The sequence below is a fragment of the Ovis aries genome, chromosome 1 (assembly GCF_016772045.2).
Source record: "Ovis aries strain OAR_USU_Benz2616 breed Rambouillet chromosome 1, ARS-UI_Ramb_v3.0, whole genome shotgun sequence".
Lineage (NCBI taxonomy): Eukaryota > Metazoa > Chordata > Mammalia > Artiodactyla > Bovidae > Ovis > Ovis aries.
Genome location: NC_056054.1, coordinates 185,633,532 through 185,645,606, shown reverse-complemented (window position 1 = coordinate 185,645,606; position 12,075 = coordinate 185,633,532). Strand labels below are relative to the sequence as shown.

General features: G+C 37.1%; 1 protein-coding gene across 6 annotated transcripts in view; it reads left to right on the top strand.

Moving 5' to 3' along the window:
- GSK3B (glycogen synthase kinase 3 beta) overlaps positions 1–12,075 on the top strand; it is a 218,976-nt gene that overhangs the window by 71,038 nt on the left and 135,863 nt on the right. For all 6 annotated transcript variants that reach the window (XM_012178649.5, XM_060417607.1, XM_012180332.5 and 3 more), the window contains exon 2: positions 1,932–2,125. In XM_012178649.5, the coding sequence (XP_012034039.1) occupies positions 1,932–2,125 (194 nt within the window). The remainder of the gene's footprint in view (positions 1–1,931; positions 2,126–12,075) is intronic.

Sequence of the window (12,075 nt, the reverse complement as noted above, 5' to 3'; positions counted from 1 at the left end):
TCGGGTGTTTCACCTTAAAACTAAAGACATATGCATTTCAGATAGCTGGCTGTGATACAGTATAGACTGCCTATAATCCACCTAGCTGTTGTATGTAGGAATCATGCATTGTTTTCGTATCTGTCATGAAGGCTGCCTTACACACAAGAGAGTTAATCAGTTGCAGATACTGCTTTTTGGCTTTTGTATATATTAACTCTGTGAGCTTAAATGGCTGTAAATATTGTTTACAATATACCACTAACATTTGGATATTCGTTTTTCTGGCAGTCTTAAATTGAGTAGAGGAAAGTCTCAAACCATTGGAAAATCAGATTATTATATATATATTTTAATATGCGAGACAAATGAATACATATTTCATCATCTTGGTTTGGGATTTGGGTTTAAATATTGCATCATTTTTCTTTTATGAGGTTCAGTTCAGTCGCTCAGTCGGGTCCGACTCTTTGTGACCCCATGAATCGCAGCACGCCAGGCCTCCCTGTCCATCACCAACTCCCGGAGTTCACTCAGACTCACGTCCATCGAGTCAGTGCTGCCATCCAGCCATCTCATCCTCTGTCGTCCCCTTCTCCTGCCCCCCAATCCCTCCCAGCATCAAAGTCTTTTCCAGTGAGTCAACTTTTTGCATGAGGTGGCCAAAGGAATTCAACTAACATCTTAAAATTGCTATAATGGAAGAGTAGGAGAGAGAAAAAGCAATGTGCAGTTTTGTCAGTTAGAACAAATGTGCAGTTTTGTCAGTGAGAACTGGTTTTAGAAATGGCAGCAAAGAGAAAAGAAGTACAAGTCATAATTGCTGCTTTGCAAAGATTGTAGTCGCTAGAATCTGTGTGTGTTCTGAAATCACTAAAGGAACAGTTTAAAGCTTTTTAAAATCGAGTGCTCAGTGGTATAGAATGATTTCAAATAGCTTAAGAATTCAGAGAGTAAGGTGATTGTTTAGTCAAGAAAGGAGGTGGCTCTTGAACTTGGAAATAGTCTTTGGATTGTTACTGGTGGGAAATGAAGGCAGAAGAAATAAGGAGATGGCCATGAGTGGGCAGAGACCCTAGTGCTGGTGAGCTAGTTATGAATGAGGCTCAGTTCAGAATGGGTTTGATTTTTCTTATAAGGTTTGTGTCTCTTACCCCCAAATTAACATTCCCCTGTTTCTTTTTTCCATCTGACTTTTCTTGGAAATGTATCACTATTTTCTTAAGAAGAAATAAGATGTGGAGAAGCAAAAACTTAAAGCTTTACCTTCCTAAAGGAAGAGTGGTCTGAATAGAAACAGAATTAGATGTTTTCAGTTGCACGTATCTTATTTTCAAGTACAAGAAGAAAGCCTGAGGAAAAAATTAGGGCTTTTAGAGTTGGACAGATAAGGATTCTTTGGTGAGTCCATCATTTGCTTTTTGACTGGACAAATTTAGCATTTTTCTTATTATGTTTATATAGGAACAGTCTATCTACTTCATGGGATTTTTTTCATTAAATGAAGTCATGGATATAAACTAAGTATGGTGCCTGCTCTATAGAGTGACTGAATAATATAATTACTTATAATTGAAACAAATAGTTGAAATAATTCTGTGATGATAGTTATGATAAACTAACATGAGCATTTAAAAATAATTATAGAATACTTGGGCTTCCCAGGTGGCGCTAGTGGTAAGGAACCCGCCTGCCAGTGCAGGAGACATGAGATGCAGGTTCGATCTCTGGGTTGAGAAGATCCCCTGGAGGAGGGTATGGCAACCCACTCCATTATTCTTGCCTGGAGAATCCCATAGGCAGAGGAGCCTGGTGGCTACAGTCCATAGGGTCACAAAGAGTCGGGCACAACTGAAGGGGCTTAAGACGCACCTAGTTTACTTGGTATACTTGGCGATTGTCTTGGTTGAATTCTTTGCAGTTCTCATTTTTCTATCCCTTTTTTCTTTTAGGAGACAAAGATGGCAGCAAGGTAACCACAGTGGTGGCAACTCCTGGGCAGGGTCCAGACAGGCCACAAGAAGTCAGCTATACAGACACTAAAGTGATTGGAAATGGGTCATTTGGTGTGGTGTATCAAGCCAAACTTTGTGATTCAGGAGAACTGGTTGCCATCAAGAAAGTATTGCAGGACAAGAGATTTAAGGTAAGACCTTCAGTAGTTCATGTGTTTTTGTTGCTGCCAATACATGTAAGTAATTACTTTCTCAGGCATTTCCTTTTGCTTCAGATTTCATTTATTGCACAAGCATTTGTTCAGCTCAACTGCTGTAGTGACCTTTGCATTGTGTATCATGTGGAGATAAAATTTACTGAAGATTTTTTTTGAACTGTAGCTAAGAGTGATATATGTATTTAAAATGTTGTGAAAGATAGATTAAAATTTATTAGTTCCTTACTTTAAAATGTGCCCTCTCTCTGCCTTGGGTCTCGTTGTTATAGGAGACCAGAGAAACAGTGCCTGTAGCATATGTTCGTTTGATACAGTTGACTATGCTTCCTTTCTTGAAAAATTTCCTTCGAGTCTATGATACAACACTGTCATTTTTTTTCCTCCATAACTGAAATTTCTTTCCTGCTATATTCTTATATCTCCCTTCCATCTGCCCCTTGAAAGCGATAATTCCCACAGTTCATTTTTTTTTCTTACAAGATCCCCTTAGAGTGTCCTGTGTATGGCTAATCAGAGGTCATCTCTTCATCACGATACAGTGGAGAGTCAGGAGACCTGGGCTCTCATCGAGCCTCTGCCATTAACAGGCCATGCAGCTCTGTTCCCTTCTCTACTCTGCCCACCTCTGCAGCATTCTACTGAGAGTCTCCTGTGTTCTAGGAACTGTGCTTAACATTAAGGAATGAAAAATTAAGAGGTTATCACTGCTCTGAAATAGCACACATTCTGGTGTCTGTATGCTGCAGGATGTTTTGAACATTCTGCTGCTACTGCTGCTGCTAAGTCACTTCAGTTGTGTCCTACTTTGTGTGACCCCATAGATGGAAGCCCACGAGGCTCCCCCGTCCCTGGGATTCTCCAGGCAAGAACACTGGAGTGGGTTGCCATTTCCTTCTCCAACATTGAACATTCTAAAGAGGTTTAAAAAAAAAAAATCTAAAGTTTTTGTCTTCAGTTTATTCTCTTCTGAGCACTAGTCCCATGTTGCCAAACGCCCACTCAGTCTTGATATCTGCAGATACCGTTATTTTCCAATTGACACGTCTTCTTATGTAACTCTGACTTAACTGTCAGTCTTAAAGGAAATTCTTTCTGTTGGTTCCCATTCCTTCTTGTTCTTCCCTTCTAACGGTTTTCTCATTCACTGTCATCCATATTCTTCTGTTCTCTCATACCTCATATCTAGTCATTACCAAACTTGGTTAATTTTGTGCTGCCTGCTGTCCCCCCCCCCCCCACCACCACCACCATTTCCTTTTCTCATCACTACTGTTCTAGCCAGACCTTTGTCATTATTTGGCTTTATCACTAGTAACTCTACATCTGATCTTCTTAAAATCTTGCATTCCAACTTTAGAATAATCCCATAGCTCATTTTGGTCATATTGTTTCTACTACACACACGTCTTCTGTGGTTCCTCATAGTCTAGAAAATAAAGCCTGCCCAGTTTTAATTGTGCATTCAGGAGCTTCCATAGTCTTGCCTTCTTTCCAAATACTTAATTTTTATAATCCTTTTGTATCACTATATTTGAGACATACTGGTGTTATAGTCTCTCTGATTTTCTTTCATAAGAACTGGATTTTTATTATGTGTGTCTCCTGATATCCACACACTTAATGTGTTTTCAAATTAATATCCTTCCCAGGTGGTGCTAGTGGTAAAGACCCCACCTGCCAGTGCAGGAGACATAAGAGATGAGGGTTGATCCCTGGGTTGGGAAGATCCTCTGAAGGAGGGCATCGCAGTCCACTCCAATATTCTTGCCTAGAGAATCCCATGGACAGAGGAGCCTGACAGGCTTCAGTCCACAGGGTTGCAAAAAGTTGGAGATGACTGAAGCAAATTAGCACGCATGCACGATAACAGATACTTATCAAATCCTGAAAATATTATCAGTAATCTAAAGTTTTTATGTGAGCAGTTTTATAGGAGTTTTCCTGTTAGTACTGTGATATTGATACTGTTATTATTTAGATAAGGAAACCTACACAACAAAGAGATTATAAATTAACTTGTCCAAAGTCACACAGTTAGCAAGTGGTTAGATGGTCAGGTATTTGAATCCAAGCAGTCTGACTTCAGAGTGCTTTATTACAGTTTGTCATTGCTGTATCGAACCAGTACATTCTGTCCAGTAGATACTTGGGTGAGTTCTTTTCCTTGCTTTTTGAAAAAGTTTTAATCTTTTCCTTTATCATAGTTACTCATCTGAAATACAGTTTGGTTCATCTATTTTTGCTCGTATCCCTTCATAGAGCTGTATCTCCATTCTTTTTGAATTTTTGAAAAAATTGTATTTTCAGTCTGTGTAATGTGGTTCTAAAGGTCAGATACAACAGATGTCATTCCCTCTGTCTTATTCTCTCTCACTCCCTCTGGATAGCCAGTCTCTTTATGTTGTACTTTACTTTTTCTGGGTTTCTTTTGCTCAAATGAACAGTCAGTGTATAATCATCTCTTGTTATCCACAGGGGACTGGTTCCAGGACCTGTAGTAGATACCAAAGTTTGCAGGTGCTCAAGTCCCATGTATAAAATGGCATGGTATTTCCATATAACTAAGTCTCCCATATACTTTAAATCATTTCTAGATAGCTTATAATACCTAATACAGTGTTGATGCTATGTGAATAGTTGTAAATACAATTTAAATACTATGTAAATAGTTGATGATGTGGCGTTTTGATGTTTGAAACTTTCTGGAGCTTTTCTCCCCTGTGTATTTTTGATTCCAGCTTGGTTGAATCCCTGGCTGTGGAACCCAGGGACACAGAGGGTAACTGTAATTTTCTTGATTTCTTTCTTACACAAAATATAATAGGGAGAGATACTCTTTATACTTTGCTTTTCCTGTTAACTATAGTTCCTGAAAGTCACTGCATATCAGTTCAGAGATTTTTCTCATCCTTTTTAGAATTTCATAGTATTTCAGCATTGATTCCAACCACTCTTCTATATATGGATATGGAATTACTTTTCAATATTTAGTAATCTCCCAGCGGGCTGGTATGAAAACCTTTGTGCATAAGTATTTTTTATTAGATGTGTATATTCATATAAACTAAGAGAACTAGATAGGACTGCTGAATCAAAACAGAAACACATGAAGTTTTATATGATATTGCTAAATTCCTCTGCACAAGAGCTTATATAGATTTATATTCTCTCCAGTAATATATGAATGCCTATTTATTCACATTGATAACATGAATTGATTTACTTTTTCAATTTTTGTCAATCTGATAGGGGAGAAATGGTATCTCATTATAGTTTTAATTTATATTTTTTCATGTGTTCACTTTCCATTTTTTATCCTATCTAGATTTTAGTTGTGATTAGAAAGCCTTTTCCTCAAGTTAAAGAGAAATTCATTCATATTTTCTTGCAGTTGTAAGGTTTCCCTTTGTACATTTAGACCCCTGATCCATTTGAAGTTTATTCCTGTGTGTGGAGTTTATTTATAACTATGTATAGTATGAGTTATTGATCTAATTTTATCCATTCTAAAGCATTAATCATTTGTCTTAATACAGTTTTTTAAATAGTCTATGTTAGAATGATTTGAGATGCTATTGTTATTATATGCTAAATTTCCACATGGAATTTGGTCTATTTCTGGACTTTCTGTTCTGTTCTGCTGGGTCATTTGCATGTTCCTAAGTCAGTAACCACACTGTTCTAATTTCATTTTGTAATATGTTTCAGTGTCTGGTAGGGCTAGTCTGCCCTTGTAGCTTTTCTTTTTCATGTTACTCTAGCTATGTTTGGATGTATATTTTTCACTGTTAATTTTGGTATCATTTTGACTAACTCCTTGAGAAAACTTGTTTATTTTTAATTGGAATTTCATCAACTTTATAAGGAGTTAATTAACTCTCCATGATGTTGAGTTACCTTATCCAGAAATAGGAGATAGCTTTCCATTTGTTCAAGTTTACTTTTGTAAACTTTCAGGAGTTTTACTTATATAGATTTGACATTTCTTGTTAAGCTTATTCCTAAGTATTTTAATTGTTTTTGTAGCTATTACATAATTTTGTTTTTATTTTTATTTTTTCTCCTAAAAGTGCTGAAAAGTGGCAGGCTGTCTTAGACAAAGTTCAGTTCTTTCCATTATATCACCTTTTCTTTGTGAAACTTCAGTATTCTTTGTTCTCCTTGCTAAATGTTAGCTATTAAAAAAAAAAATTGATGTATTGACCATTTCCTTTGATGGTGATAAAATAGGCATTTTTCTGACAACTTAAAATTCTATTCACATTTGTAATTTTTACATCACTGCTACCAAGGATGTATTTTGCATTAAATAATGATATATTTTTAGAAGTTAGAATAGGGTCTTCTCCTTGCATTGTTTTGTAAACCAGCATGCTAAACCTACTGGTGTCAGTGAGAGGCAGTTTGTTTTGGTGAAAAAATAAGAAGAGAAAGAATGGTTAGAGACAGGAAGAATACCAAGAGTAACTAATTACCCCTGCTCATTAGTCCTAAAAACTGTATATTTTCAAGTTGTTTCTGGTACAACAAGTTTCAATGGTGTTTTACCTACAATTTGAATGCCTTTTTCCCTCTGTACTCATCATACTAAAATTAAACTAACCTCAACTGGCCAGTTTGGATGTGCTGGTGATAGAAAATGCTGTTGTGGTACTAACAGTAGAGTCCAGCTAGGTACCTTATGTAGGATACCTTTGGTCTTAGATCAGGAAGATGAATCAATCCCAATACTGATCGTTGTTGAGGGTGGCTTTTCCAAGTTGAAAATCAGTAAGCTACATTTTAAATTAATTAGTGATCTTAGCTTCATTAACTATTAATTTCAGTTCTCCTTTGAACTAAGTCATAGGTTTCAGGTGTCCTGCTTGGTTTCACTTTTTCTGTCGCTAGAATGTGAGAGTAGAGAAGTGAAGTGTCACTCCTGCTCTGTTGTGGATGGAGAGTGATTTTTGAGCCCTGCTTTTAATATATACTGTTTTGGAGAGTGAGAAGGGATAAATGTATGGGCTCAATCTTTAGGGATATGATTATTCTCTATATGATATTTTGGAGACGACATAGGGGAAATAAGACCTTGGTCCACTGTTAGTAGTTTTGTGAGCTTAAGTATATCCATTAACTTTATGAGCTTCAATTTCATCATGTGTAAGATGGAAATACGGTTATTACAGTGGTACCCCAGTCCAGTGTTTGGTGTGTAAAGGAACTCAGTAAGTCTTGTGCTTTCTTTTTACTCCAAGGTTGTGTGAATCAAATGAAACAATATGAGAACATCCAGTAAATTTTAAAACTCTTTATAATTAAATTCTATTGGTTTTAATTTTAGATCTGAATTACTACAAACTGCTATTTACTTTGGATTTCTTCCGTTTTGTTTTGCTGCTACTGCTAAGTCGCTTCAGTCGTGTCCGACTCTGTGCGACCCCATAGACGGCAGCCCACCAGGCTCCCCTGTCCCTGGGATTCTCCAGGCAGGAATACTGGAGTGGGTTGCCATTTCCTTCTCCACCTTTTTGTTTTGCTTCCTCTTTTGTTTGCTTCCTCTTTTATTTGGTAGTCTTATTCTGAGATACCTAATTATTTGTACTTACATAGCTATTTTAAGTCATTGTGGAAAATCTATTCTAGATAAAACTTATAGACAGCTTAAAATAAATATTAATCTTTAGTTATGTCATATGGAACTATTTCTTTGAGTCATGAAAACTTGTAATTATCAAGTGGAAGGTAAAAACCAAGGCTTAACCGCTGTGGGGGAAGGAGGTTAGGACAATGGCATGCTGAGTAGGAAAAGCCTTGTACTTCAGTGTAGCTCTAAGAAAGTTACAGAAAAACCAACAGAGAATCATCAGTCCAAGGTTGAACCATCAGAAGAGTCCAGTAGTCTCCTGGGAAAAGGGCTTCATTAAATATGTCTGCCATGCTGTGCTGAGTCATTGGCAGGGAACAGTTCATGGGAAGCTTGGCTTATCACCAAAGAAGAAAATGGTTTTGAGAGCTCAGCAGCTAGGACCCCTGGTCAATAATGTTTGAGAGGAACATTTTCATAGTTAACATGCCAAACTTCCTAAGGATACAGACTGTTTTATGCTACCTTTCCAAGCCATGTAGAATGACTGGTAAAATGTTACTTTTAACTGGATTAAACTTTCAAAGACTGTACAGAGGTTAGTGAGTAAGGATTCTATTTGATTTTGCTTTTACAATTATATATAGTTTTATTACCTCTATTATTCCAGAGAGAAGAAATATGGTGGCATGATGTTTGTGGTCCTGAATGCCTCCGTTCTGCTTCTCAGTGACTTGAATGGCTTGAGAGAAGGAGAAATAAAACTTAATAGAAGGTAGCAAGAGCAATTAGGCAAGAAAAATAAAAAGCCATCGAAATTGGAAAGGAAGAAATAAAACTGTCACTATTTTATATGTTAGATGACATGATATGTATGGAAAATCCTAAAGACTCCGTTTTTAAAAAATATTAGAAAAACCAATTCAGCAAAGTTGCAAGATACATATCAGTGTACACAAATCTCTTGCATTTCTATACACTTAAAACAAACTACAGAAAGAGAAAAAAAAACAACCGCATTAATGTTACCCTGAAAAGAATTATCTAGGAATGCATTTGACCAAGGAGATGAAGACCTATAGATGAAAGCCATTAATGAAAGAAATTGATGAAGACACAAATAGATGAAAAGATGCTATTGGATGAATCATGACTGAATCAATATTATTAAAACATCCATACTACCCAAAACAACCTACAGATTCACTACAATTCCTATCAAAATTCTAATAATTCAAAGAAATTTTTCAAAGAAATAGAACAAATAGCACTAAAATTTGTATGGAATGACAAAAAATTTCAAATAGTCAAAACAAAAGAACCAAGTCAGAGACATAATGCGTCGTGATTTCAAACTATATTAGAGAGCTACAGTAATTAAAGCAGTATGGTACTGACATAAAAGCAGACACATAGATCAGTGAGACAGAATAGACAGCCCAGAGATAAACTTATGCATTTATGGCCAGTTAATTTACAACAAAGGAGACAAGAATATACAGGGGGGAAAGGACAGCCTTTTCAATAAATGGTATTGGGAAAACTGGATAGCACATGCAAAAAAATAAACTCAACAACTGTCTTACACTGTACACAGAAATTAACTCTAGATGGATTAAAGATCTGAATGTAAGACCTGAAAGCATAAAACTCCTAGAAGAAAATGTAAATGGTAAATGCTTTGACATAGGTCTCGGCAATGATTTTTTAAATCTGACCAGATTTTAAAAAGCACCAGAAGCAAAAATAAACAAGTGGGACTTATCAAATTAAAAAGCTTCTGCACAGTAAAGAAAACCATCTACAAAATGAAAAGGCAACGCATTGAATGGGATAAAATATTTGTGAATCACGTATCTAGTAAGGGGCTAATATCAAAACCCCCAACATTCTAGTTTAAAAATGGGCATAGGACCTGAACATTTTTCTGAGGAAGACATGCAGGTGGCCAACAAGTCCTTGAAAAGATGCTCAACATCACAAATTATCAGGGAATGGAAATCAAAACCACAACAAAGGATTTCCGTGGTGGTCCGGTGGTTAAGAATATTCCTTGCAGTACAAAGGATGTGGGTTCAATCCCTGGTGACCTGCATTGCAAGATCCCACATGCCATGCGCAACTAAGCCTATATGTTGCAACTACTGAGCTCATGTGCCATAACTAGGGCATCCAGGTGCTACAATGAAAGATCCTGCATGACACAACAAAGATCCCATGTGCCACATCTAAGACCTGATACAGCAAAAAAAAAAAAAAAAAAAAACAATACAGAATGAGGTATCACCTCATACCTTTTAGAATGGCTGATTTTTCATAAGGCAAAAAGTCACAAGTGTTGGCAAGGAAGTGGAGAAAGAGAATCTTTGTGTGCTGTTTGTGGGAATGTAGATTGGTGCAGGCACTGTGGAAAACAGTATGGAAGTTCCTCAAAATATTAAAAATAGAACTAGCATACAGTAAAGTGTCTACCTGCAATGCAGGAGACCCAGGTTCGATCCCTGGGTTGGGAAGATCCCCTGGAGAAGGAAATGGCAACCCACTCCAGTATTGCCTGGGAAATTCCACTGACAGAGGAGACTGGTGGGCTACAATCCATGGGGTTGCAAAGAGTTGGACACAACTGAGCAACTAACACATACGATCCATCAGTTCTACTTCGGGGTATTTATCAAAAGAAATCAAAGTACTAACTCGAAAAGATATATGTACCCCACGCTCATTGCAGAATTATTTGTGCTAGTTAAGATATAGAAACAGCCTACGGAGAAGGCAATAGCACCCCACTCCAGTACTCTTGCCTCAAAAATCCTATGAACGAAGGAGCCTGATAGGCTGCAGTCCATGGGGTCGCTAAGAGTCGGATACGACTGAGCGACTTCCCTTTCACTTTTCACTTTCATGCACTGGAGAAGGAAATGGCAACCAACTCCATTATTCTTGCCTGGAGAATCCCAGAGACGGGGGAGCCTGGTGGGCTGCCGTCTATGGGGTCGCACAGAGTCGGACACTACTGAAGTGACTTAGCAGCAGCAGAAACAGTCTAAGAATTTATCAATGGATGAGTGGATAAAGAAATCGTGGAGTGAGTGAGTGAGTGAGTATGTGTGTGTGTGTGTGTGTGTGTGTGTGTGTGTGTGTGTGATGGAACATTATTCAGCTATAAGAGAAGATTATCCTGATATCGTGGCTACGTGGCTAGACCTTGAACGTATTATGCTAAGTGAAATAAGCTAGACAGAAAAACACAAATGCACATGCTCTCTCTTATGTATGAAATCCTACCCTCAGCAACAACAAAGAACAAACTTGTAAATACAGAAAACAGATTGATGGTTGCCGGAGGCAGGAGGTGGGAGAAATAGGGGAAGTGGGTGAAAAAGCAAAACAAAAACCTCAATATGAGTCACAGTACGCTTCTAAATTTTCTTACTTTTTAAAAAGTTTTTATTATCTTTAGTTATATTTTTATATTATAATAATTTTTATATTATTATGTTTATACCTTTTAAAATCCTGTATGTCTGTGGTAAGTTCCAAATAAGTGTTTAGCATTAGGAGTTAGGTTTGCTTTTTTGACTGGTTTCTCTAAAGCCTTTGCAGTTTTTGTGGATGGTCAGCTGCTTGATTGTTTTTATATGAGAGCTTCATTGAGATATAATGTCTATAACATGAATTTCACACTTTTATTACAGTATACAACCCATTGGTTTTAATATAATCACAGAGTTGTGTAGCGGTCACTACTAATTCTAGGATATTTTCATCACCTCAGAAAGAAACTTTTAAATAGTGCTCTATTAAATTCTTATTAACAGTCTCTTCCCATCCTCCTCTTCACCTATGCCCTGGCAATCACTAACCTGCTTTCTATCTTCATGGATTTGCCCATCTGGACATTTCATATAAATGGAATAATAATATATGACCTTTTTGTTTCTGTCTTGTTTCACTTGGAAAAAATATTCAAAGTTCATCCATGTTTATCATGTCTCAGTATTTCAGTCCTTTTTGTGGCTGAATGATACTACGTTTTGTGGATATACTGCATTTTGTTAATCAGCTCACTAGTTGATGAACATTTGCGTTGTCGTTACATTTTGGCTATAATGAATGATGCTGCTGTGAACATTACTTGCATACAAGTTTTTGCGGGTACTTTCCCCTCTTGGGTATATACTTAGAAGTGTTGTGGATCCTATGGTGACTCTGGGATTAACATTTTGAGAAAGTACTAACTTGCTTTCCAGAGCCACTGTACCATTTTAGTCTGTGAGCACTGGATAAACACTGCAGTTTCTCCACATTGTTGCCAGTACTTGTTATTATCTGAGTTTTGATGATATCTGTCTGA